We start from the raw sequence: 26,641 nt of genomic DNA on the forward strand, positions 1-26,641 counted from the left end.
TGGGCCTCTTTGGCTAAGACTGAAATTTCTGGTTCCCTGGTTCCTCTATGGCGTACCCCTTCAAGCCTTACCACTTCTGCTCACGTTCCCGAGGTACCTGCATTATTCCTGGAACTGCTGCCATGCCCTGGGCCTCCTGAACTGGGGTGCTGGGTGTTGGGCAGAGCTGGTCTTACCTTTGAGTGATTCAGGATGCTCGGCTCAGGATGGTAAAGGGGACTCGCTTGAGGTCACACAGACTTAGGTGCAAATCCCATCTCTGCCACTTCCCAGTGGGTGCCTTGGGGTTGAGTCCCTTTATGTCCTGAACTTCAATTTGCCTGCTCTGTGAAGTGGGGATCACTGTAGCCCTCACCCCATGGGGCTGTTAGATGGGACAAGCATGTGAACCCTCGCTGCAAATGTAAGCCTTCAATAAACAGTCCTTATTTATTTTTATTCATTTGGGGTTTGTTCATAAGGTGCTGAGGACGGGACCAGCCCGCATGTGCTGCTGCAGGCAGTTGTCCACCCAGTGGGATTTGAGGGTCCTTTTTCCTCCTGCCTCCAAAATATAACTCCCCTCTGTTGCTGTGCCCGCCAGCTAAATACACACCATCAGTCATCCATGGAGCAGGCGAGGGCAGCAGATCGTACTTTCCAGACCTAGTTACATTGAGAGCTCACGTATCACACACTCTTCCTATGACATGACTTTGACATATCTCCCCCTGAGAGGTGGGGTCTATTTCCTCTCCTTGAATCTGGATGGACCTGTGCCTACGGTGTGACACAGTGACACAGTGTCACTTCCACAACCAAGTCATAAAAGGCAATGTGGCTGCTGCCTCGTCCCCTGGAACCCTTACACATAGCCTGAGCTGCCCCGGACCCTGGCTATGCCATCTGGGGAGTCCGGCTGCCTGTGGCCGCCATGCTCTGAGGAAGCCCAAAGACCAGCTCACGCAGAGAGACCCCATGCAGGTGCCCTGAGACCCCATGTAGAAAGAGGAATGTCCAGGCAGCTCCTGGCCGCCCCAGCCCAGCCACCGCTGGACCGTAAGCACATTAGAGACCCGCTCCAGGACCAGCCAGCTGAGCTCTTCCCGAATTCTTGATGGACAGAACCCCGATATATAGTAAAATGTGGTTGTTTTGAGGATGGCAAGCATAGATACCTGACACGAGCAGGAAATCCTTCATTCACAACCAACATTTCCATCTACTGTGTGTGTCAGACCGTGTGTCGGGTCCTTCTACCCGCGGCAATAATGATGACAGTGATAATAGTAATACCGGCAGCTTCCGTGTATCCAGCTGTTACAAGAACCGGACTGTGGGCTATGGGGTTTACAGGTATGATCTCAGTGCGTCCTGACTACAGTCCTGTGAGTGCCCTGCAGGTGCTGTTCTTTTTTTTTTTTTTTAAAGATTTTATTTATTTATTTGACAGAGATAGAGACAGCCAGCGAGAGAGGGAACACAAGCAGGGGGAGTGGGAGAGGAAGAAGCAGGCTCATAGCGGAAGAGCCTGATGTGGGGCTCAATCCCACAATGCCGGGATCACGCCCTGAGCCGAAGGCAGATGCTTAACGACTGTGCCACCCAGGCGCCCCCCTGCAGGTGCTGTTCTTAACCCCATTTCCCAGATGAGGACACTGAGGCTTAAAAAGATTGAATGACTTTTTTCCAAGGTCAAGTAGCCAGTAAGTGGCAAAGTTAGGATCTGAACCTGGATTGGGTGACTTCTGAGGTCCTCCTATGACGACTCTGTGATGTCAAAATGACCTTTCCCAGACTGGGAAATTGGCCCTCACCCAGAACACTGTCCACCAGAGCAAGAACCATGGGGGGGGGGGTTGTGTCCCAGGCCCTGTTTGTCTCCCCTCTCTGTCCCCCATGATTCTTTTCCTACCTTGGAAAAGCCAAACCCTTGGCTCTTTCCTGGGATGTCCCAACACACGTTCATGTCCTCCCCCGCCCCCCCCAACTGCCCTGGGACACAAGGAGATAGTGATCCGCTCACCCAGCTGACCTAGGATGGTGACATTGAGTTCCGATGCTGGCGGGGCCACCGAGTACCAGTCAGGGCCCCTCAGGGAAGGACTTTGGCTCCAAACTCAGCAATTTTGGAGCTACTTCCCAAAGCCGCGGGTGGCCTGGGGAGCAGCTGCTCCCAGAGCGGGCTCAGTCATTGCCCCACACAGACACGAGCTGTGGGCGCCCTGTGTTGGCTGCTGGTACGTGCATGCAGGTGAGCTTGGCCTTGGCCCTGCTCTGATGGGCTCCCCGCTGATGGGGGATCGGGCATGTCAGTCCCTATATTGCAGGATTCATGGAATAATGGCTGCAACCAGGCTTCCATGGAGGGAGTATTTACTCAGCCACCAGGCATGGGGCCCAGGGCTTTACGCACAGTGTTGAATTTCATCTTGCAAGAACCCCATGTGGTAGGTACTATTATCATCCCCATTTTTCAGGGAAGGAAAGTGAGGCTCAAAGAGTGTTTGCACAGAAACTACACGCTCTGAGATTCCGAATATAACATGCTCTGGCCACAGTGTCATGCGACCCGGAGTGGGGAACCAGAGGTATGCTCTCTTTGAAGGTAAGGACCCGGGAGGGTGGGGGCGATGGAGGTTGGCAGGGGAGGGCGGAGGACGGGCGTTTGAGCTGGGCCAGGCGCATGAGTAAGAGGTTTGTTGGGTGGAAAAGGAAGTGTGGCATCCTGGGCAGAGAGCTCAGAAGGAGCAGAGGTGCGGCCGGCCGTGTGTGAGTAGTAGCAGGGTGCTCGGGGAATGCGGAACCCTTCCCGGGCCAGGGCGGGAGGGGCTGGCGGCGGGGATACCAGATGAAGTCAGAAAGGGGCGCGAGGGCTGGACGCTGAGGGGCCCCGAACTCCCGCTGGGAGTGGGGCCGCCGCCTGCAGGTGATGGGGAAGCGGGGCGGCCGGAGAGCTGGGCGGAGGCGTCGCAGGGGCATTTGCAGGAGCCGGGGCGGGTTGAGCCCGGGAGGAGACGTCAGCCCCAGTTTTCCAGCCCGCTGCCCTGTCACCCAGCACGCGGAAAGACGGCGGGGACCCGAACCTCCCCAGAGGCTGGGAATCGGGGAGAGGGTACGAGTGCAACACCGACGCCGCGGTCTTGATCTATTTGCCATATTCTTCTTTTAAAAGCGATGCTACGAGTGGGAGTGCTGACCCTAATCAGGAGGTCTCGCGAACAGAGGCATTTCAGGCAGGACGCCCGATTATTTGTGGGTGAGGCAGGGCCTTTTCAAGCGCCCCTATCACCGCCGATTCCCAGAGGCATCTGGGAATAAAACCCCTAGTTTCATCCTCTAACTGCCCCCTCTCCGGCCTCCTGCTGTCTTTAGCCGTCAGGTTTTCTCTCAGCTTCTGCTTTAGCGGCACAAGCCGAACCGGCAAGAACCGCCGGACTGCAAGAAAGGAGGCAGTCCAGGGACCTCGCGGGAGCCTGTGCCTTTAAGGGAGGGGGCGGGCCCAGCCCGGGGGCGTGTTACTGGGCGGGGCCATTGAGGGCTGGGCCGGAGCGGGACCGGCCGGGGCAGAGCCTGGAAGTACCCTGGACTCTGCCACCGGCTGGGCCCGGGGATCGGCGGCGACGGGTGGGGGCAAGGTCGGCCAGCGCCGGCTGGCGGCGGGGGACCGGGAAGGCCGCAAGGCCCGGCGGGGTCGAGGTTCGGAGTTGGCGGGTCCGAGGCCCGGCGCGAGGTAAGGGGAACCTTCTCGTCCGCCAGGGCGCCGCCTGAGGGCGGGGCACCCGGACTTCAACTTCTCAACATCCGTCCAGGATTGGGAAACAGCACGTTGACGTTCCCGGGGTCTCCTACCTAGAAAGTGCAGCCGCAGATGGGGTTGCAGCCCCAACTTCCTGTACTCGCCGCTTCCTAGCAGGACTGCAGATCTTCTGAACGTAGGGCTCCGGACAGGCGCACAGAAGGCGCTCAATAAATGGTCCCTTGGGAATGAGTGCCAGAAATCGGCAGCAGAGAGGAAGGAGGCAGACCGGAGATGCAGGCATTTATTGAGCTCTTATTGTATGCCCCGATGGGCCAGCATTTGTCTCCATTTTGCAGATGCGGAATCAGAAGCTCAGAGAGGTGAAGTGACCTCCCCGAGGCCACGCAGCTCCTAAGTGGCTGTGACTGAATTGGAAACCTGGAGTGTCTGGTTCCAAATCGGTGCCACGTTCCCGGAAACAACAGGAGAGGGGAAAGTTAACAGGTGAGAAAAGAGAGCTGGGACAGGCCTTTTCTGCCTCTCCTTTTCCTTCTCTTCCTCTGGAGCCTCCTCCCCACTCCTGCCCTGTCAGGGCGTTGAGAAATAGCTGCGCAAAGAATTACCGAAAAATAACGTGTTCTGGAGACGTTGTTTCCGTTGGTGGCAAAACCAAAACACGTTCATCTACAACCTGTAGCAGAGCCGAAAGAAGGCAATTGGTGCGCCAAGGACTTGGGCTTTCTCCCAGTTTGATTTCTTTGGAAGGATTGAAGCTGGTTTCGTCCTGGTGTTGAGGTGAAAGGCAGGTGCTAGAATCCAGCTCAGCTCTGCTGCTAACATGCTGTGTGGTTTTGAGCAATTCACTTCCCTCTGGGCCTTGATTTCCCCATCCGAGGAGCTGCTGTTGGCTTTGTGACCTCCTTGCCTTGTGGCTTTGGGCAGGTTAGGGAACTCCTCTGAGCCCAGCTCCCTCCTCTGCAAGACAGGTGGGGGGGGGCAATGACATCATCTCCACGGTTGTCCCAAGGACTGGATGAGAGAGGTGAGGCGCAGTGGCTGAGTGAGGACGCAGACGTGGCTCTGTGCCCGGGTTTGCTCGTCTGTAAAATGGAAATAATAAGAATACCTTCTCTTGGCCAGTTGCGGGAATTAAATGAGGTCATCTGTGATAAGTGCTTAGCTCATTGGAAGACACAGAACAGCATTGCTTAGTCGTCTCAAATTGGTGGCCCAAAGGCCACGTCCACCCTCAGAAGTATGTTTTTGTTGTTCTGAGCCAAGTCCCCACCACTGCCCACTTCCTGTATTGATTTCCCCCAGCTGGGTCCCCCGAGCTGAGATCTCCTCCGGAGTCCCAGGATTCCTCCTTCCAGCCCCGATATTCCAGTCTCAGGCTAGGGGGTGGGTGTGGGTGGGAGAGGCCTGCGTCTCCATGGAGACACTATGGGGGTACTTAGGAAGAAGGGCATAGCTGATCTGCATGCTGACTGAGTGGGGGCCCTGGGGCCCTCCAAAGAGCCTCCATCCAGAATGAGTTTCTACACTTGGCTTTCCTTTGGTGGGGTGAGTGGGGAGGGCAGTTCCTCAACGAAAAAGTTTTCAGTCCCTTCCTGCTGGGGCCTAGGCTCTTTGGTGACGCTGTCCTTCCTTCTCACCTCACTCTCTGCAGGCCCCTGGAGTGCCTGGCTGTTTGGAAGTGAAACACTGCGGAAGGGAAAGCGGAGAGTGAGGGCCAGGCTCCGCGGGGTCTGATGGCCGGCAGACAGCTGTATCTGCACCGGGTGCTGAGTTTGCTGTGTGTGGGGCTGCTGATGGTGGCGACAGTGTCTGGGGCCAGGGGCCCATTTACAGGGGCCCACATTGGCCCCCAGTTTTCAGCCTCAGGTGTGAACCAGACCCCCATGGAAGATGTGAACATCCAGGTAGGAAGCTGGCATCAGGTGTGGGTGCATTCAACCAATCAACAAATATTTACTGAGCATCTACTATGTGCCAGGCACTGAGCTGAACCCTGGGGTATACCAGGGAACAATACAGACAAAAATTCCTGCCCTCATGGAGCCAACAGTCTTCTGGGAGGACAGACAATGGAGCAAACATGTACATTTCAGGTGGTAAGATGTGAAGTGTTTTGCAAATGACCTCTTCGGGTGGGAGCTGTGAGTGGGAGGGTGTATTTCCAAATATTTCAGAGTGGGTGGTCACAGGTGGCTTCTGTGAGGAGATGACCTTTGAGCCAAGCCCTGAATGGAAAAAGTAAGTCACTTATACAGGCATCTGGGAAAATCTGGAAAAAGAACTTTCCAGGCAGAGAACAGCAAGTGCAAAGGCCCTGAGGCAACAACAAGCTTAGTATGTCCCCGGAGCAGTGAGGAGGCCAGAATGGCTGGAACAGGGTGAGTGAGGGAGAGGATATTAAGAGATGAAGATGGAGAGGTAGTGGTGGCCAGATTACAAAAGGCCTTAGGGGCTGAGGCTAGGAGATGATATTTGTTTACAATAGTTGGGAGCTCATGGAGAGTTTTAAGCAGAGGGATGTCAAAGTCTGATTTATGTCTTTAGAGGAGCTCTCTGGCTTCTCTGGGGAGAATGGATTGAGAGGAGTGAGGGTGGCAGCAGGGAGACCCGTGGGGGGCTTTGCAGCTATTCTAGGTGAGTGGTGGTGGTTGTGGGGAATAGGAAAGGAATGGAAGGATTTGAGATAAATGTTGGGGGCACAATGAGTGGGACGTACTGATGGATTAGAGGAAAGGGCATAGTGGTGGAAGAAAGGAGATTTCTGGGGAGATAATGGTGCTATTGACTTAGATGTTCGGAGGGAGGAGAAATGGGGACCCTTGGGTGAGAAGCAGGAAGTCTTCTTCCCATAGGCCATTGAGACAGGCTGCAGGGACTTGAATCATGCCATCTTGATGTCTGTAAGCAGAGGAGAGGTCATGGTGGATCCCAAATTAAAGACTGAAGGCAGGGGACTGCTCATGATGACCCCCCGGAGTCCCCTTCACCTGCAGAGGGCTGGGGTTCCCGCCCTCCCCTGTTCCCAGGGGAACGGAAGAACACATCACTCCCTCTTGCACTGAAGGGCTGAGAGTTTTTTGTGCCCACGCCAACTTAGCGTGGCTGCAGAGTTCGTTCATGCTCACCTTCTGAGGCTGACCGGATAATTACACCCATTTTACAGAAGGGCAAGTGGTTTATGGTTACTGCGGTTATAAAATTCACTGCTACCTCTCCAAGGAGGGGCATGCTCCCCGGGGGTAGGAAAACTGCAGTAATCTGTGGCTTGTGCCAGATAATCTCTGAGTTCCTGAGCACTCAGGCCAGCCCTGTGTCAGGCTCAACAAATTCTCCCCTAAACCCCTCGAGATGGATATAAACATCTCTGTGCTGAAGTGTAGGGAGGGGAAACTGGCCAGAGCCAGAAGAGAGCCAACTATTTTCCCAGGTGTCCTTAAGTGACTTGGGGAAGAGGATGAGAAGGGAATGGGGAGGAGGTGAAAAGTCCCCCACCCCAGACTCAGAGCAGGGCCACTATAACTGTACCACCCCACGGCAGAGAGCTGGGGACAGGTGCTGGTGGGCCTTGGGGCAGGGCATGACCCCCTTGGGATGGGGGCTAATTCGGGGGCTGGAGGCTGACTTGGGGGACCTGATGTGCTGGCTCACTCTGCTGTTGGGGAGACAAGCTGGGGTGGGAGCGTCTCCCTGCATCCTCCCTGGCTGACCCTGAGGACGGGGAGGAGGGAAGGAGGGCAGGCAGGAAGAGGAGGCTACCCCTGCCCAGTTGGGCTGTTTCCCCAGGAAGTTCAACTAGTAATTTTCAGGCAGAGCTGAGTCTGAAACCAGCTAGCAATGGTGGGGTGTGTGCCCTTGGGCACGTCACTTCGCCTGTCTGTGCCTCAGTTTTCTGATCTGTAAAGTGGAAAGAATCGTACCAACCTCCTGGGGCTGTCATGAAGACTGAGTGAGATGGTGCCCAGCACAGTGTGTGGCAAAACAGTTATGAGGACCTACTGTGTGCCCGGCACTGTGCAAGACTTTGGTGGGAGAGGTAGACACGAAACAAGTCTATGATCCTACAAATAACTGGGGATTTCAAAACACGTAAGTGCTTAGAAGGAGAGGACCTGGAGTGATGAGAATTTATAACTGGGGGATCCACCCTACGCTGGAAGCAGTTAGGGAAGGCTTCCTAGAGGAAGCATCTGGGGGAACTAAGGATTGGAGGATGAATGTGGATTCACGGGGACAAAGAAGGAGTGGGGTACCAGGCCGAAGGGACGCCAGGTGCCATAAGTACAACAGGCTCAGTGTTGCATCGGCAGAGAGCCACTGAGCAGGGTTTGGACGATGGCCAGAGGGCTCAGAATCCAGAAATCTCACCCCCTGCGTGGTGTTGGTGGAAGTTCACAGAGGGCTGAAGGATCTTGGAGCCGCAATCTGACAAAGCGGTTTCTTTTGAAATTAGGGTGAAATATACATAACCTAAAATTCACCAACATAACCTACAGTTCTCCCTCGGCGAACCATTTCTCAGCGCGCCGATCAGTGGCGTTAGCACGTTCACGCTGTTGTACGGCCGTCACCGCCATCCGCATCCAGAACTTTCCCATCTGGCAAAACCGAGACTCCATCCCCAGTAAATAAGAACTCCCCACTTCCTCCTCCCCCAGCCCCTGCTTTCTGTCTCTATGGATTTGACCAGCCCAGACACCTCCTGTACATGGAGTGAGTGGGTGCTTGTCTGTTGCTTTGTGCAGTGAGCGTGGTGTTCCCTGTTGTGGTTCCCCAGAAGGTTCACCCGTGTTGTAGCGTGTGTCGGAGCTCCCTTCCTCTGAAGGCTGAAGGATGGTCCGCTGGATGGAGATGCCAACTCTGGCTCATCCTTTCATCCATCAGGGACCCTGGATTTGGTTCTAACCCTTCTGCTGATTGCGAACAGTGCCGCCGGGAACGCGGGTGTGCGTGTCTTCTCTCCGAGACCTGGCTTTCCGTTCTGTTTTTGGTATAAACCCAGAAGCGGATCTACTCGCTCATAGGGTCATTCGATGTTTTTGCCACTTTTACTGAGATAGAATTGACATCTAGCACTGCGCTAAGTGTAAGGTGTACAGCCAGCATAACGACTTAACCTACATCTATTATGAAATGATGACAATAAGCCTAGGTCACAGCTCTCTTCTCAGATTTAAACAAGAAAGGAAAAATGGTTTTTTTCCCTCATGATGAGAACTCTTCTGATTTATTGTTCTGACGGCTTTCCTACTCACCAGACAGCAGCACTCACTGGTCACCGTGCGGTGTGTTCCATCGCTGGTGACTAACTCTCTTTTTGAATTTTCGGGGAACTGCCTTGCTGTGCTCCGTGGCTCTTGCACATGGCCACCAACGGTGCACGAGGGCTCCGTTTCCTCCCCAGCCCAGCCCGATACTTGCTAGCTTCTGGCTTTGTTTGCTTTGTATAGTAACTATCCTAATGGGTGTGAGGTGGTATTTACAGAGCTTTTCACAGAAAGTTTGAGAAGGGGAGGGACCTTTCAGGTGGGGGACAATGCCTGAGCAAATGCGTGACAGGACAAAGGACCAATGCCCATTATATAGAGAGCTCCTACAGGTCAATGAGAAGAAGCAAACATTCCAGCTGAAAAAACTGGCAGCTCAAAGGAGGAATGCAAATGACCATGAGAAGGGCACTGAGAAGTACTCAGGGACTTGTAGGGACTTGTCGTTAAACAGCAAGAAGACTCCTACCACATCAGCCTGGACAAGACTTGGTGGCAGGTCCAGGTGTGGGATCCCATTTGCCGTTGGCTGGTGCCAGCGTGTCTCAGCAAGCCTTGGGGGAGTGTATTTTGGCAAAACCCATCAGATGTTGAAGATGTTTGTCCCTCTGCAAGAGGTGCTGTCGGGGCCCTGCCCATGTCTTTCGGACACTACGTTTTGGTGGGCTTCTGTTGACTTCTAGTTGCCAGCATCTTTTTCCAGAACCTTCTATAAACATGGTGGGCAGGACGTGCTAGGGAACTACCACCTACCCACCACGCCCAGCGTCCTCGCCCGATGACTGATGAGAGTTGGTGTATAAATACCGCAGCTCCCTTGCCCCTGGAATTACTAGCCCAATGTGGACAGTTCCAACCCGGCCTTGCTGGTTTCTTTCCCTTCCTTCTCCCACTGCCCCACTGTGGTGATTATATTCCATACACTTCCCGTACTTACTCATAAATCCTTGCCTCCGGGTTGCTTCTGGAGGAACCCAGACTGCGATGCACTCTGACTCAGCACTTTCACTTCTAGAATTCTCTCTCTCCAGATATTCTCATATGTACTCAGAGAGTCACGTGCAAGGATGTTCATTGCTGGTTATACTGAAAAATCAGATATACCCATATGCCCGCCAGTGGGGAAATATTACCCCCTGCCCCCGCCCCGTATCATTCAGGGCATGAAATACTCTACTCATGTTAGAAAGACTCGACAGGGAGCCCACGAGGAGTGTGATGGGCAGGGTTCTAGACCGTCAAACCAACCCTAGAAGCTCAATTCCAGCCCTGTCTACCCCTGAGTGGACCCCAGGACACGGCTTTAGTCTCCTTATCTGTATATGGGGCATAACAATAGTGACTTCCTTGCAAGACTGTGGGACAGATGACCTGAGATACATTTTAAGCTCCCAGCCCTGTGCCTGGCACAGGGAAATCAGTCAGCGTACTTTCGCTTCGTCACGTTCATCATTACGTGTCCCAGTATGTTAATACGTGGCATACATGGGAAGTGGTAAGAGCAAATTGTGGGGACAGGAGATTTAGGGTGGATCCATTTCCGTAAAACACAACCAGCCGTATGATAGGATGTGTGTACAAGGTCATGCTGGGGACTCTGGAAACTGATCGTGGTGGGAACTTCGGGGAGAGGTGGGTTTATGGAGGGCAGGGCAGAGAAACAAATTCATGACTTGTGTAAACATATCTATTTAAAAAAGTTAAAGTGTGCAGTGGGCACTTGGAGGGTGTGGGGGGCTTAGGGGTCGGGCTGAAGGAGGGGTCTTCAGCTACTTAGATGGTCCTGGTCCAGCGGCCCTCGGGGTGTCGACCCCTGATGTCCTCCTCCCTCCCTCCCTGCAGTGTCGTGACGTGTGTGGCCTGAACGTCTCTGCCCGTTGCGACTTCATCCGGACGACCCCCGACTGCCGCAGCAAAGGGGGTTATCTGAACTACCTCGAAGGCATCTTCTGCCACTTCCCCCCTAACCTCCTCCCTCTGGCCATCACCCTCTACGTGAGGCCCTGCCCCAGGCTGGGGTGTGGGGATTGGGGGGGCCAGGGGGCAGAGTGAGCGGGGCTGGTGGCCCAGGCTGGACTTGACGCTCCCCCCCACCCCCGTACCTCTCTCCCAGGCTTTCTGGCTGCTTTACCTGTTTCTGATTCTGGGAGTCACCGCGGCAAAGTTGTGAGTGTGGCTTTGGGCTCCCATCCAGCTTATAGATGGGGAGGGAGTCCCCGGGAGGTTGACATTGGGGTGACCCCGTGTTTAGGGGGAGGATGGCCATGAAGGCACACCCTGTTTGCTGTTTCTCCGTAGTTTCTGCCCGAACTTGTCAGCCATTTCCACCATGTTCAAGCTCTCCCACAACGTGGCAGTATCCTTTCGTCCCGGGCCTGCACCCTGGAGGGTGGGAGGGCAGTGAGGGGGGAGGCTGGGAGACTGGGGGGTGGCTCGCGGCCCAGGACAGGTCTGGCCAGGCCAGGGCCCCTGCTCTGTGTCCCCTTGACGTGCTCCCCCCATGGCGTCACCTTCCTGGCGTTTGGGAATGGCGCACCCGATATCTTCAGCGCCCTGGTGGCTTTCTCAGATCCGCGCACAGCTGGCCTGGCCTTTGGGGCGCTGTTTGGTAAGAGCGGCCCCGGGGCAGCAGGGGTGGGCGGGGGGGCGGGGGGAGCAGGGGGGGTGCAGGGCGGGCTGAGCTCACGTTTTCTCCTCCAGGTGCGGGCGTGCTGGTCACCACTGTGGTGGCCGGTGGCATCGCCATCCTGCGCCCCTTCACGGCCGCCTCCAGGCCGTTTCTCAGAGACATTGTTTTCTACATGGTGGCCGTGTTCCTGACCTTCACCGCACTCTACCTCGGCAGGGTCACGCTGGCATGGGCTCTGGGTGAGCCGCTGCAGGGCTGGGCGGGTGGGAGACGCCGGGGCACACGAGCGGGTACCAGCAGGACACAGTTCCGAGTGAGGGAAACCCTACTCAAGCTGGCTTGAGCCAGAAAAGGGAATCTGTGGTTCCAATAACCACGGGGGGCGGCGGGGAGCCTGGGGTGACGTTCTGGATTTTCGCGGGGTCCCGTTTTAACAAGCACTGTAGCCAGGCTGCTGACTGGGGCCGTCAGCGTCCCTGCAGCATACACACTCCTCGAGTGGTCCAAGTGACATGGACAGAGGCACAGTTCACAGAGGGTTCTGGAAACCCACAAGGGATGCTGAGATGCAGAGACATCTAGGGATCAGCAGCCGTAGGAGCCCCTGAGAGGCAAGGGGATGGGGCTGGACGCCAGCGAGGACTGAAGGCCTAGACCTGGTGCCATCCAGCACAGGCGACAGTCACAGAGGGTCACAGGTCCTGCCAGAGACAGGACACCACAGCAGCGAGGCGGCCTGGAAAGGCACCACAGACTCTCTCTTGCTGCCTTCTGATTTGTCATCAGGCCCCTTTTCGCCACACCCAGTGCCGCCAGAGCTCAGGGGCTGCGGTCTGCGGGGCTCGGCTTCCCAGGGCACAGAGCAGGACACCAACCCTTAGCACTTGGATCGGGTCCTGGAGGCCACTGTCTGTGCCAGGCGTTACCTCTTTGATTGCCCAGTTATGGAGGGCAGGAAGGAAAGATGTGCCAAGGAAAAGCAGGGTGGTGGGGTGGGGCTGTAGGAAATGGCCATTTCCCTCCTGGTCCTGGGCTAGGCTAACACAGACCGCCACCGGCAGGCACCAGCAGCAGAACGGGCAGTACTTGCTCTCTGGGGCTGTGGCCAGGATGCCACTTGGTGACGGCCTGCACCCTTGTCTGCAGGTTACCTGGGCTTGTACGTGTTCTATGTGGTCACTGTGGTTCTCGGCACCTGGATCTACCGATGGCAGCGCAGGAGATCCCTGGTCTACTCCATGCCGGGTACTCCAGGTAAGCGTCTGAACTGAGTTCCCAAGAAAGGCCAGTGGGGGCCGGCACCCTCTGCGCCCTTCGTGACTACCTTACGGCTCCGGAGGCCACCATCATTGTCCGTCTCCTCTTGGTACTTTTCCTACTTGTCCTGCCAGGATCCCACCTGCATGCTTTGGCTGTGCTGGTGAGGACTTATCGTCTGCTTGTCCGGTTTCACTAGCTTTTCCTCCTCCATGCTGTCTCCAGGGCAACATCTGTCTCACAGCTGTCACTGCTTATATCCAGTAACGCTCCCCACTGCCCTCGGCTTCGAACCCAAATGCTTCCGCATACACCGATATGTGCGCACACAAACACACGTAGCACACACATGTACAAATCCACACGTACACAAATACGTGCACGCACATACCTGCACAACACACGGTCGTACAAATATACACATACACAAATACATACACATACATAGAGCACAGGTACGCAACACGCATACGTACATATACACATACCCGTGAACACCCAGGTGCTGGTGACTCCCCCTACAGGAAGTCTGCCATGATTTTTCCTCTCCTCCCCCTGTCAACTGAGCCATCACCCCTGTGCTGTCTTCTAGACCCATCATAGCCCATCAGGCTAGAGGAAAAGGGGGCATGAGGCCTGGAGAGGGGCCCAAGGTCACACAGAGGCAGGACTAGAGCTAGCAACGAGGAAGACCATTTTCCTTTTAGGCCCCTCTTTGCTGGGCTGAGGCTGTAGCATTCCTGAGGACTTCCAAAAAAAGTTTCAGACTGGAAAAGAAAAATATGGTGGGTTCCAAATTCTGAAAAGTACAAAATCGAAGTCAGCAAATGTTCGAGTTAACGTCTTCAAATGCCTTTATTAAATTTGGCTTTATACCTACATCATTACATCTGAGGATGTGTTTTGAGTTAGACTTTCTTACTTGGTAAGAATCCTGAGTGTGCATAGGGATTGCTGGGAAATCCAAGGTCCAGAGGGCCTAGACACGTGTACCCTGAAAACAGCCCTGTCCCGCAGGTGTCCTACCGGGGAACCGTGTGACGGTGCTGGGCGGGGGGTGTCTGGGCTTCCTAGCTGGCTCGTGTGAAACACCCCTCTCTCCTACAGAAATTCTCTCGGATTCTGAAGAGGAGCCCGTGTCTTCCAACAGCTATGACTACAGTGAGTGCGGACTCTGTGCCCGGCGGGGGTGGGGTCCCAGGGCAGGGCTGGGGGTAAAGAGGTGGGGAGATGGGGCCATCGATGCCCTCTCACTGCACAACAGCTGAGCCAGACCCTGGGCTTTTCCTTCTTCCTGAGGGTTGGGAGGACCAGGGGTCCGGGAGAGGGTCTTCTGGAGGCTGAGCCAGCCCCAGACACCTGCCCCTCTCCCCCTTGTACACCCAGGTGAAGAGTACCGGCCGCTGCTCTTCTACCAGGAGACCACGGCTCAGATCCTGGCCCAGGCCCTCAACCCCCTGGATTATAGGAAGTGGAGGATCAAGTCAGCGTACTGGAGGGCCCTCAAGGTGTTCAAGGTAGGAGGGGGGACCCTGGAGCCAGGCTCACGACTCTGTGACAACACAGGACAATGGCCACTCAACCTTCTCCAGCTCAATGAGAGGGGAGGGGTTGGGATGTGCTGAGACCCTCTCAGAATAGATTACATGGGACTTGATGGGGAAACTGAGTCATAGAGTCTGGTTGATGGCCTGAGTTTGCCCCCCATGGAGGAAGGACTGCATCTGGGACAGAAGGAGAGGGGAGGGAACCCCTCCTGCGTTGGTGAGGAGGGCTGTGGGGCTCGGATGAGGGAGTGGGTCAAGGGGAGCTCAAATGAGGACAAGATCGGGTTATGCTGACCATTTGCTGCTTCCCTGGGCTAAAGTCTCCTGAGGATTAGATCTGAGCGGGGTGCCCAGCTGCTTGACACGAGGCACACCTGCAGCTGCCTTCTGCCACCCAGGACAAAAGAGGCAGGGGTCTCACCTCCCAGCCCTTGTCTCCTCCTGGAGATAACCCAGAAGCCACCAATGCACATAAATGCTGAGCTTCTTGGTCCCAGGGGGCAAATAATGAACTATATTTACACTCCACGGTGGCTCTGGTGGCATCACGACCTTGGGCCTCTCTGAGCCTCAGTCTCCTCCACTAGAAAATGGGGCGAATGATAGTGTTTCTTCTGGAGCGGTTGTATTTGTAAGTTATTGCTGTAACAATGCCGCATAACAAACAAGCCCCCCAAATCGCACTGACTTACAATGACGGTATTGTTTCTCGTCTGTCTTGGGGGACCATACTTCATTCAGGCTGTGTGCGGAGCTTCTGGTCTGCCCAGCATCTCATCCTGGGGCCACCGTGTACTTTGTGGGTATGCTCTTGTCTTGGCACAAGAGGCCAAGACAAATTTGCACGCACATTTTAAGGCTCTCCTCCCATCACATTCCCCAACCACCCATCGGCCGAAGCTCGTCCCGTGGCCATGTTCCACGTTAGTGGGGCAGGAAATCATATTCTGCAGCCTTTAATCACTTGACAAAGGACGTGGGCATTTAATTCTGTTCCAGGAAGGGATTGAAGAATTGCAAACGGTATCAGACTTATCACAGTTTTGTTAAATTGTGACAATTTCATAAAAACGACTACGTGAAGGGCTGAGTATGGTGCCAGACAGGCATTTGCCTCGTTTCATTGCACTTGGCTTTCCCAAGCTTCACAGACACTGTGTCTCTTACAGATTGCGGGTCTGCGGCGACCCCACACTTGGCAGGTCTGTTGGCACCACTTTTCCAAAAGCATTTGCTGATTCCGTGTCCCTGTGTCACATGCTGGGATTTCTTGCAATATTTCAGACTTTTCACCACTACTCCGAGGGTCGTGGTGATCTGGGAGCGGTGATTACAGCTCGCTGGGAGCTCAGGTGCTAGTCAGCATCTTTTAGCAATAACGTATTTTTTAATTGAGGAAACGTACATTTTTCGAGGCACCGTGCTACGGCACTCTTAACAGACGGCGTAGTGTAAACATAACCTTTATATGCGCTGGGAAACCAAAAAATACGTTTGACTCGCTTTATTGTGACATGCGCTTAACTGAGGTGGTTTGGAACCGAACCCGTGATGTCTGCGGTTTGCGTGTAGTGAGCGCTCCATACATGTGATTATTTAGTCATTGGCTGAAAGCACAAGGTGTGCAGTCCGTCGGAGCTGGCCCCGGATCCCAGCTTCACATACCCTTCTGTGTGTCTTTGGAGACGTTACTTAACCCCTCTGAACCTTAGTCTCTTTTTCCGGAAGGTGAGGGAAAGAACAGTTCCTACGCACGGGGCCGTGGTCAGGATTAGTGGTGAGGTGCCACGGTCCGCTGAGTCAACGGCCCCCCAAAGATGGCCAGGTTCCGATCCCCGGAAACGTGACTGTGTTACCTTCCTGACAAAAGGGATTTGCAGGTGTGATGAAGGGTCTGGAGAGACAGAGAGTCTCCTGAATTAGGCAGGTGGGCCTGATGTCATCACAAGGGTCCTTATAGGGAAAGAGGGGGGCTGGGGGGGGCCAGAGTCGGAGGACATGGGATCACAGAAGCACAGCTGGGAGTGACCGGGAGCCACAAGCCAGGGGATGCCCATGGCCCCGCCGACACCTCGATTTTAGGACCCCGTGCCCCAGAGCTGTACGGGGATGGATTTGTGTTGCTGGAAGGCCCTCGGCTTGGGCCGCTGCTCCAGCAGCAGCAGGAGACGACTGCCGGCGCGGGGCCCGGGCCTGCCCGAGGTCGGGCCCTCAGCCATGGCGGCCGCGTTCTGGCGTACCCTTGCCCCGGGTTCGGCCAGCCCAGACGCGGGCCTCCCTGGTGACACCCTCCTGCGTTGGCACCCTTGCCAGCTGCCTGTGGAGTTCCTGCTGCTGCTCACCGTCCCCGTCGTGGACCCCGACAAGGAGGACGGGAACTGGAAGCGGCCCCTCAACTGCCTGCACCTGGCCATCAGCCCGCTGGTCTTGGTCCTGACCCTGCAGTCGGGGGCCTGTGAGTATCCCCTCCCCCAGGCCAGCCCACCTTCCTCCCCCCACATTCCAGAGTTTTCTTTGCAACCGCACCGCTGGGCCCTGAGCCCGCGGCGGAATCCTGGGCATATAGCAGGCACTTAATATATGCTTGTACCGTAAGGGACACCAGCGTCCCACGCTCAGCTGGTCCAGTACTGCCGGCCACAGATGGAGGCTGCAAACTGGTGACCCTCAGGCTAGGTCCAGCCCTCTGCTCGCTTGCCTGCATTAAAATACTTGGAGATTTCGCATCAGAATCCAGGTCCGGCCTTCTCCAGAAGACCTGGGCCCCATTCCCGAAGGGAGAACTGGCTGGCGCTGAGAAGGGCGCCCCCGGTGGGGGGTTGTCCGTGGTCTGCAGCCAGGCAGTCCCCTCCCTTGCTTCTTGGGGGACCTGGCTGGGGAATTGGAGTTTTCTCTGTCTGCTCCAGGCTGTCTTTGCCCTTTCCGACCTGATCTGGCTCAAGAAATGCCCAGTGTTATCAGGCGCCTTCCGACTCCCGCCGCTCGGGCTTCTTGCTGTCGTCTGCCTTTAGTATCTCATGCTGCCCGCTCCTCTCTGTCCCCTGGGCGTCCCCTGGAGGTGGAGGAGGTAGGGCGCTGGGGACAAATGCATGGCTGGGCATGGCATTTTTGCTGTAACAGGGTCAGCAAATTCCCTGTGGGGCGCCTCCCAGATTAATGGGGGGAGGGGACACTGTGAGAGAGACCTCCAGGGCTCCGTGTGACCCCAGGGCTGAGAAGGGCGCCCCTTCGGGGTGCCAGCTGTCTGGCTCGTTAGTCTTTCGTTCCCTGTTGAGCAGATAAACCTAGCCTCCCGGGCCAGGGCACTGCCAGGGACTCGTTTTCATCTTTGGGGCTTCTTAAAAGAGTAGACCCCAAGCATTAGTCACTCACAAGCCATCTCTTTGATTTTTCTCCCATCGTCTACTATTCGATTTGATTTTTCTGGAATCAGCTGTTTTTAAACTTAAAGTTATTGAAAAGGAAGCTATGTCACCCGCACCAATAGGAAACTGGCTTCATTGCCAGTAAATTCAAGGTAGCTGCGAAGATAAACACGATAAAAGTAAAGCATCTGAGCCTGGAGCCTTTGTTCCACAGGCCCTGTAGCAGGTGTTAGAGACGTTAACAGACCTGTTCGCGCCATTGGAGACTTTCTCTGAGGTGGAAGTCGCTCGCTTGAGATGTGATTCTGGCCTGGTAGGGTTGTGTCCACATATCAGCACCATCTGGTGATAGCAGGTCCGCGCTGCGGAGATACCGGTTCAGGCGAAAGCATTTATGACCCCCTTCTGGGCTGAGCCCTGGACTCAGCTCCCTGCTGGAGGGGGTGTCGTGTCGGCCAGCAGAGCCTCCCGGCCTCCTCCCTCTCTAGGCAACCCCAGAACCATCTTTCTAAAGCGCTGCTTTTCCTATGTTGTGGTCACTCCTCCACTCAAAGACCTCCATGGCTCCCCAGTGCCTCTTGGTCCAAGTCCACCCCGCCCTGACCATCTGTAAGGCAGCCACGCTCCCTGGTCTCTTCTGTTCTTGCTGGCGTCCACCTGCTTCGTTCCTTCCCACCCAGCTCTCCCCTCCTCCCCCTGCGGCCCTTGTACCCTCTGTCTGCTTATGCCTCATCGTACGTACACCCTCAGCACTCAAAGAAGCCCTTCCCGACCACCCCACACCCCAGCCACTTCCTAAAATTCACCCAGAACAGACCTGGCAAACACAGAGAAAGGGCGCCTCGCGCAGGAGTCGGGTTCGAAAGCTGCACTACCGGCCAGAACCGCGTTCAGTCAAATTACCTCCTGACATTCCCGCACGGGGTATGGTGGACACGATTTTGTGTGTCAGCTCCTTTGTGTAAGTCTTATGCCAGCTGATGTCGGAGAACCAATGAGCTAGACTGAAGAAGAACGACAGGAAAGTCTTGATGCCAGTGTCTGGGCAGCCAGACCATCCACTGCCTTTGAGACCCGTACTGACTCCCTGGTGATGGAAGGGGTCGTGTGTGGAGAATTCTAGAGAGTCCCGTCTGCCTGTATGGTTTTCCTCTTTTCATGTTTTGTTGTGAAGTCCCTGGAACTTTCATAACTTTTTAAAAAAAGATTGATTTATTTATTATTTTAGAGAGAGAGAGTGGCGGGGGGGGGTGCTAAGGGCAGAGGGAGAGGGAGCCAGAGAATCTCAAGCAGACTCCTCACCGAGCATGGAGCCTGATGTAGGACTCGATCCCGTGACCCTGAGATCATGACCTGAGCTGAAATCAAGAATCAGATGCTTAACCGACTGAGCCACCCAGGTGCCCCCGGAACTTCTATAACTTTGAATGGGTTGGTTTGTGGAATGGACTTAGCAAGAGAGCAGGTGCTGGGCTCCAGGACCGGTGGGTAAGGGTTGGGTTCGACTGTACAGCTCATCACTGGACTGATGCCCATCCACTGGCAATGCCTGGCTGGAGGGTGCGGCCTTGGAGCTCATGATGGTTGATTGGTGATGTCTGCCACAGGCATGGGAGAGGACAGTAGTGGTGAGTGGGCTTAGCCATTCCCATCCTGGTCTCCCAGCAGAAGCCTGGGGAGAGCCTGTCTTTCATATTGTCTGCCTACTTTTCAATGTGGCTAGCTTGAGGGCAAGGGCTCTGTCTTTAATTCCTCTCCCCCCGCCCCCCCGGAAGCGAACGCCTGGGATGGCTCTGGGGACATTGTATGTTCAAACAATCGAGTGTAAGTGAATTTTATCCCTGGATCTCTCCCCCAGTCCCTCCCACTCATTCTGGGGAAGGGGTGTGCCTTCCAGGAGCAGGGGCGAAGCTGAAGCGGTGGAGTACCAGCTCCCTTTCTTGCCCTCCACAGATGGCGTCTATGACATAGGTGGCCTCGTTCCTGTCTGGGCTGTCGTGGTGATCGTCGGCACAGCCGTGGCTGCAGTGACCTTTTTTGCCACATCCAACAGCGAGCCCCCCAGGTTTCACTGGGTAAGAATCCCATCACTCCAAGGTGGGGCGAGGGGACAGTGGAATCTCCCAGGAGGGCGTGCTGTTCGTGCCCCCGGGGCAGATAGGCCAGGAATCCCTTTCTGTAATTTAAAGCCACTTTGGAGAGTTTTGTTCCTTTTTGAGGTCTTTTTTTTTTCCTTTGGTAATAAATTTATCTTACTGAGATATAATTCACATACCATAGAATTCCCCTATTTAAAGTGTGGGTTTCTGTGGTTTTTTATTATATTCACAGACTTGTGCCCCTATTACCACTATCAGTCTCAGAGCATTTCAAGACCCACACCCATTAGCAGTCACTTCCTTCCCTTCTGCCCGCACCCCCGTCCCCCTCCCCGTCCCCTTCCCCCACCAGTCTGTGTCCTGTGTCCGTAGAGTTGCCTGTTTGGACTTCTCATGGAAATGGGATCATACGATACGTGGTCTTTTGTGAGTTTGCATCAGGTTGTCAAGGTCATTCGGTGCGTTAGTCGGGGATTATGGAGTCACTCCTTTTCACGGCTGAGCACCGTCGGTGGTGCGGGTACAGCACGTTTTGTTTTGTGTTCACCATCAGTGGACATGGGTTGTTTGTACTTTGGGGATGTTAACAAGAAGTGCTGCTGTGACGTTTGTGTAAACACGAGTGTCTGCAAATAGGCTTTTGTTTCTCTTGGGTGCATTCCTGGGTGAAGCTGCGGGGGCAGACGTTACGTTTCACTTTTTGAACAATTACCAGACTCTCTCCTGCCACGCTCTCGGGGACGCGCGTGCGTGTCCCACAGCCACGTTCCAGGGATGGAATTGTCCAGTGTTTGTGGGGTTTCGGTTTTTCCATCCTCTCCACCCTGCAGCCCGCTGAGGAATTTTTAGGCAGTTTTTCAGGATGTACTCTTCAAAGTTCGCTTAAAGTTTAATTTTTTTTTTTTTTTACTATTTATTGATTTAAAAAATTATAACTTTTATTTTGGGAAACTCTTGAATGTGTCCACCCAAGGCAGGTCGAGTTTTCAACCAATTGTTTAGAGAAATCGTGTCCAGCCAGTGTTTTTCCTGGGTCTTGAAGTACCGCACACACTTCAGCATGGATGTCCCTCAAAGACGCAGCGCTGAGTGAGGGAGGCCGTGTAATGATGTGTCTCGAGCAGGCAAATCCCCGCGGACAGGAAGCAGAGCAGTGGAGGCCCGGGCTGGAGGACGGCTGGGTGGGATGGGGAATCACTGCTAATGGGCATGGAGTTTCTTTTTGTGGTCATGGGACAGCATTTGGTCCCTAGACTAGAAGCCAGAGAAAGCTTGCCGAACTCTTTCCTGGCAAAACAGTACTACTGAGCTAACCTTTTACGGAACACTTACTGTGGGCCGAGCACCAGCTGCTCTCAATCTATTAACTCGTGTATGCTCATGACAATCTCAGCCGGTGGGTACTGGGGTCGCCCCATTTTACCGATGAGGAACTGAGGCCGGATCCCTGTTGGGGACCGGATCCCTGTTGGGGACGGGCCTTGGTCCCATCAGCGCCCATTCCCTCCGCAGCTCTTTGCCTTCCTGGGCTTCCTGACCAGCGCCCTGTGGATCAACGCGGCCGCCACCGAGGTGGTGAACATCTTGCGGTCCCTGGGAGTGGTCTTCCGGCTGAGCAATACTGTCCTGGGGCTCACGCTGCTGGCCTGGGGGAACAGCATTGGAGGTGACTCGGGGACGGCTGGGGTTCCGGGATGAGTGCAGCCACGTCACTGCTCTTTGCCCCCTTGCCAGAGCACATGTGAGCGGGGCATCTAGGACACCTGCCCTCAGCATGTGCTTGGGTCCACTCTTGTTTTGGAGTGACCGTCACTGGGCCTTGGGGTGAGATGGCCTGAATCGTACCTGGGCCAAGAGACTATAGATGCCCCAGCTTCTTCCCCACTCCCTAATGTGTGGACATGTGGCTCCCCAGAGTTCAGGCAGGACATGGAGCCCATGGCAGTCAACCATCCTGAATGTGTACATGGATGTGTGACATATGCAGGCATTCACACATGCATACATATACCCTTCTCTAACTATAGCTGCCAGGTAGGGTTGGCTAAGTTGTGCACTGCACAAGAGCATCCAGACAAGGAGTCGGGGGGCTGAAATCTAGTTCTCCTTCCATTCACGTTTTTGGGCACCTTTTCTGAATTTGTGTAAAAGTGCTGTGCATGCTAGCAGTAATGGTATGTCATATCCCCAGAGTTGCCCCTGGTGGGAAAGAATGGGGTAGAAAGAATCAAGGAGAAAATTGTGTCATGGGATGCTGTGGCCGCAGCACCCAGCTAGCTGGTGCAAGGCCCAGATGGGCATTCATCAGTGTTTGTTGACTGAATGACTGGGTAACAACAAGGAGTGAATGACCAAAGAGGGCCAGGAGAGCCACTCACCATTCAAAGGCGTCTCTCTGTTTCCATGCAGATGCTTTCTCAGATTTCACGCTAGCCCGCCAGGGCTACCCGCGGATGGCGTTCTCAGCCTGTTTCGGTGGCATCATCTTGAGTATCCTTTGTGGGGCTGCCCTCCCCGTGGCACGGGCTCCGAGGGCCATGGGTGTGCTCCGTGCCCCACTCCTGGGATTGGCCCTTCCTGTAACACCGGGGGCAGGAGACACAGCTGCTGGGGCCTCAGCTTCCTCATCTGTAAAATGGGGATGTTGAGAGGACCGACCTCAGGCGGATTGTTGTAAGGACTGAATGAGGTGACAGAAATGCGTGGCACGTGGCAAGCACTTGGTGGTTGGCAGGTATTATAGTTAGGGCCGTGGTATTTTTTTTTTAAAGATTTTATTTATTTATTTGACAGAGATAGAGGCAGCCAGCGAGAGAGGGAACACAAGCAGGGGGAGTAGGAGAGGAAGAAGCAGGCTCATAGCGGAGGAGCCTGATGTGGGGCTCCATCCCAGAATGCCGGGATCACGCCCTGAGCCTAAGGCAGACGCTTAACCGCTGTGCCACCCAGGCGCCCCAGAGCCGTGGTATTTTTTATAGATACCCCCATGCTGAGCGTACATGTGCCCTGTGGAAGACCCTCTTCCTCTTGCTTCTAGATGCCATGGTTGATGATGTTAGATGTTGGCAAGCTTTTTCTGAAAGGGCCAGAAAGTAAATATTTCAGACTTTGTGGGCCATACCAGCCTCTTTGGCAGCTACTTGACTCTGCTGTTGTCGTGTGAGAACAGCCGTAGGCAATACAGAAATGAATGGACATGGCTGTGTTCCAATAAAACTTTATTTATAAAAGCGGACAGTGGGCCAGATGGGGCTGCAGGCTGTATCTTGCCACCCCCTGGTCTATCTAGAAAAGACAAGGATAAGCAAGCAGCCTGGGGCTGGGGGAAGAAAGGTCTTTGAAAGTAGATGGTCTTGGGTGCCCGTGCTGGTGCCCCCACGTGCTAGCTTGTGAGCTCGGAGCTCTGTGCACGTCTTGCTCTGTGCACCAAGCACTTCCTTCTGTCAGCTCATTCCCTCCTTACGGATATGATCGAGTGCAAAATGCACGCTAGACCCTCACCTTCCTAAAAGGGCTAACACTGGGCAGGCTCTCCTCAGAGAGGGCGTTTTGGGGGTGGGGGTGCAGAGGCCATAAGGAAACCCGACGGACATGCGGTTGGGGCGGTGGGGCGTTGTTCCGGCAAACTTCCTGAGCTGGGCCACAGATCTCCTGGTGGGAGTGGGGCTGGGCTGTCTGCTCCAGATCTCCAGGAGCCACGCGGCGGAGGTGAAGGTGAGTGCCGGACACTCCTGCAAGGGGCCCCTTCTCGTGCGCTCCCCCCGGGGGAGACCATTCCCATCTCAGCGGCGTATGCTTGCTGGGGAGAGGTGTTGTCTGAATTTGTGACAAGCCTGATTCGTAGAGTGTTTTAAAAATATCTTGAATAGAGGGTTGAAAAGATGTGTTCCTTACAAGTTCATGGAGTAACTAGGAAGTAGCTTCGGGAAGGGGCAAGAAGGCCCTGGATTTAGGTAATGGTCCCATCACTGAAGTCTCTTGCTGTGTGATTGTGGGTGAATTAGGACATCTCTGGGCCTCAGTCTCCTTGTCTGTGAAGTGGGGTTGATGGTCCCCCACCACCCCTGCAGGCCTCCTGGGTAGCATGCACAAGGTAAGGGCCAAGCCGAACCCCTTATCCCAGCATTGCCCAGAGGACAAACAGGATGGGGGACTAAGGCAGCCCCTGCAGGCGGGAGCCTGGCAGGTTTGGAGAAGGTTCTGAAACACATCGAATGGAGTAGGTTCTCATGTTTCCAGGATGCCCAAGAATTTCCTGGGGGTGCATGAGACCTCCAGTCCGAGGCATTCCACAGGGTGGGGCCTGGAAACCTGCATTTTAAAATAGGCTCCCTGGGGACTGATGAAGCTAGGTCACTTGAGAAAGCCTGTTCTAACAAAGGCTGAAAACGCCAGCACTTGCCGGGGCAAAGGGAGAGGGAGAGGGAGAATCTTAAGCAGAGGCTCGATCTCACAACCCTGAGATCTTGACCTGAGCTGAAATCCGGAGTCAAGAGTCGGGCGCTTCACCGACTGAGCCACCCAGGCGCCCAGGAAAGTTTGCTTTTCTGAAAGGTGAACACCATCTGCAAATTTTGTTTATACTCTTCATGGGTTTACTAGGTTCCCTTTATTATCAATTCCCAGGCAGTTGCAGACTGAGGCTTCTGGGTTGGCTCTATTTCTTCCTTTCTCTTGCTCTTTGTGGCGCATGTGTGCACGCGGGTACGCATTCCACTGCCTTTGTACCAAGTTTCCAAAATGCTCCCGCTATTATGTACGACGCAAGGTATCGGGGAAGGTCATCGGGAAGGCTGGCCGTGGGTCGTGTTGGGTGGAAAACACAGGTTGCTCTTAAGCACTACCTGGTGTGCGATTCCGTTTCTGGTTTCAGAACTGCTGTGCAGGACTGGCGTGTGTGTGTGTGTGTGTGTGTGTGTGTGTACGCGTGCGCGCCCACACCGTGTGTGCAGATACGTCACAGTGAGCGGTGAGGCAGGATAGGGTGTCGTTCAGAGCTTGGGAGGGCGATTTGGGCTCTGTCCCTCATTAGTTTGCTCGTCCGTGGCTGGGGGTAACGGCGCTCCCCTCCCAGGCGGTGGGGAGATGGGAGGCTAGATGGCGCGGGTAACACACCCAGCCCAGTACCCAGTGTGGGGTGAGACGGACGTGAAGTCTGAAGGCAGGGAAGCGGGAAGAGGACAATTTCACTTCGTACTCTTGTGTAAGGCTTGAGAAAGGCGTGTAACACATGCATGTCACCGCCTGTATTAGTCTCCTAGGGTCGCCGTGACACAGGACCCCAAGTTAGGGCGCTCAAAGCAGTGAAGTTCAAGGTGGGACGTGGCCAGAGGGGCCAGAAGTCCTTCCCTGGCCCCTAGCGAGGGGCGGGCGACTGGTGGCTGCGGTGACCCGGCCTCTCCCCCGTTGCCCCCACAGCTGGAGCCAGATGGACTGTTGGTGTGGGTGTTGGCGGGCGCCCTGGGCCTCAGCCTCGTCTGCTCCCTGGTCTCGGTCCCACTGCAGTGCTTCCAGCCGAGCAGAGTCTACGGCTTCTGCCTGCTCCTCTTCTACGCGAACTTCCTCGTGGTGGCCCTGCTGACCGAATTTGGGGTGATTCACTTGAAAACTGCGTTTGAGTGACGCCACGTGTTGGGGCCGCCTCGTGGCCGGGAGGTGTCACTGCAGGCGGCCTCATGGACGTCTGGCCTGGGTGGCTGCGAATGGGGTGGCTCGGGGGACCCCGCTGCCTCTGCTGGTGGTTCCTGGCTGCTGCCCTGTGCAGAGAGGACAGCTAAGCCTTGTGTCTGGGACATCGGAGACCGGGCTGCGCTGTGCACAGAGCTGCAGACAGAAGGGAGCCTTCCTTGGATTATCTGTGGAGCTTCTGGGGGGCTGCGTGCCTTCCGGGCCGGGGTCGGAGGACCAGCTGAGCGGAGTATTCCAGCGCCTGTAGTCCTGCCTGCTGCCTTCCTGCATCTTTTCCTCAGGGCTCACTCAAACTGCGGCCACACCTGGGCTCGGGGTGTCAGGGCCACGCAGATGGTGGGCAGAACGCGGTGGGCCTCAGGCCAGCCCGGGCTGAGTTCTAGAGCTGCACCATCCGACAGCAATAGAACGGGAAACACATACCAAATTTTGAAAGTTCTGGTCGAGACGTAATAAAAGCCAAAAGAAACAGGTCCTACAGTATATGTATTAATGGCTCCCAGACATCAGCATATGACACTGGCCCCATTGTGGCCGCCATGTTGGACGGCACAGCTCTAGCCTCTACCTCCAGAGTTGTCTGCTGGCTGTTGGCAAACTCCTCTGTGCCCTGAATCTTGGGTTTCCCCAGCTGTGAAACGGGCATCAGTTGGACTGTGCCCTGTCCTACCTCAGGGGGAGCCCTGGGCCGGGGTTCCAACACGGGACTGAGTGCTCCCCAGTGCCTTCCCGCGGTCAGCTGTGGCCCTGCCTTTTCAAGAAGCAGCTCTTCAGTTTGCCCGACTGCCTTCTGCCAGCAGCAGCAAAGCGATTCAACGGTCTTTTTTCCAGTGAAAAACGTTATTAAATATTTCAAGCGTACAGAAAGCAGCACACCCATCTTTTACCGGTTCTTCCTTACCTGGGCCAGGTGAGGAGTGGTTGGGTCCAAGGCCAAAGGCTTGGGCCCAAGGTGGGGTCAGGAACAACTGTGGATGGGACCCCTCCCCTTCCCCCCATGGTACTGGCAGCCACAGAACGTCACTTGGTCGAAGTCACGAGGCGGCAACCACG

The 26,641-nt window shown here is 55.1% G+C and overlaps 1 protein-coding gene and 1 long non-coding RNA gene across 3 annotated transcripts; one reads left to right on the forward strand and one right to left on the reverse strand.

Annotated features, from left to right (window-relative positions):
• Positions 1-3,546: 3,546 nt before the first annotated feature.
• SLC8B1 (solute carrier family 8 member B1) lies at positions 3,547-26,461 on the forward strand. 2 transcript variants are annotated; one of them, XM_026514929.4, is made up of 17 exons: positions 3,547-3,712; positions 4,078-4,225; positions 5,391-5,643; positions 10,846-10,998; positions 11,117-11,169; positions 11,302-11,359; positions 11,506-11,611; positions 11,704-11,871; positions 12,779-12,886; positions 13,997-14,050; positions 14,276-14,406; positions 16,750-16,891; positions 19,755-19,876; positions 21,413-21,566; positions 22,310-22,390; positions 23,547-23,614; positions 25,319-26,461. In XM_026514929.4, the coding sequence occupies exons 3-17, from the start codon at positions 5,473-5,475 to the stop codon at positions 25,520-25,522; spliced, it is 1,773 nt and encodes a 590-aa protein (XP_026370714.1). In that variant the 5' UTR covers positions 3,547-3,712; positions 4,078-4,225; positions 5,391-5,472; the 3' UTR covers positions 25,523-26,461. The 2 variants fall into 2 exon arrangements, with proteins under 2 accessions (XP_026370714.1, XP_044245810.1); XM_044389875.3 differs by lacking the exon at positions 3,547-3,712 and having other exon boundaries at positions 3,719-4,225.
• Positions 20,102-24,933, reverse strand: LOC123001926 (uncharacterized). Its single transcript, XR_006411237.3, has 3 exons — positions 22,900-24,933; positions 22,279-22,528; positions 20,102-21,546 (listed from the first exon to the last, which is right to left on the reverse strand). It is a non-coding gene; the product is annotated as an uncharacterized LOC123001926 (long non-coding RNA).
• Positions 26,462-26,641: the final 180 nt, after the last annotated feature.

Source organism: Ursus arctos, unplaced genomic scaffold (assembly GCF_023065955.2).
Source record: "Ursus arctos isolate Adak ecotype North America unplaced genomic scaffold, UrsArc2.0 scaffold_34, whole genome shotgun sequence".
Lineage (NCBI taxonomy): Eukaryota > Metazoa > Chordata > Mammalia > Carnivora > Ursidae > Ursus > Ursus arctos.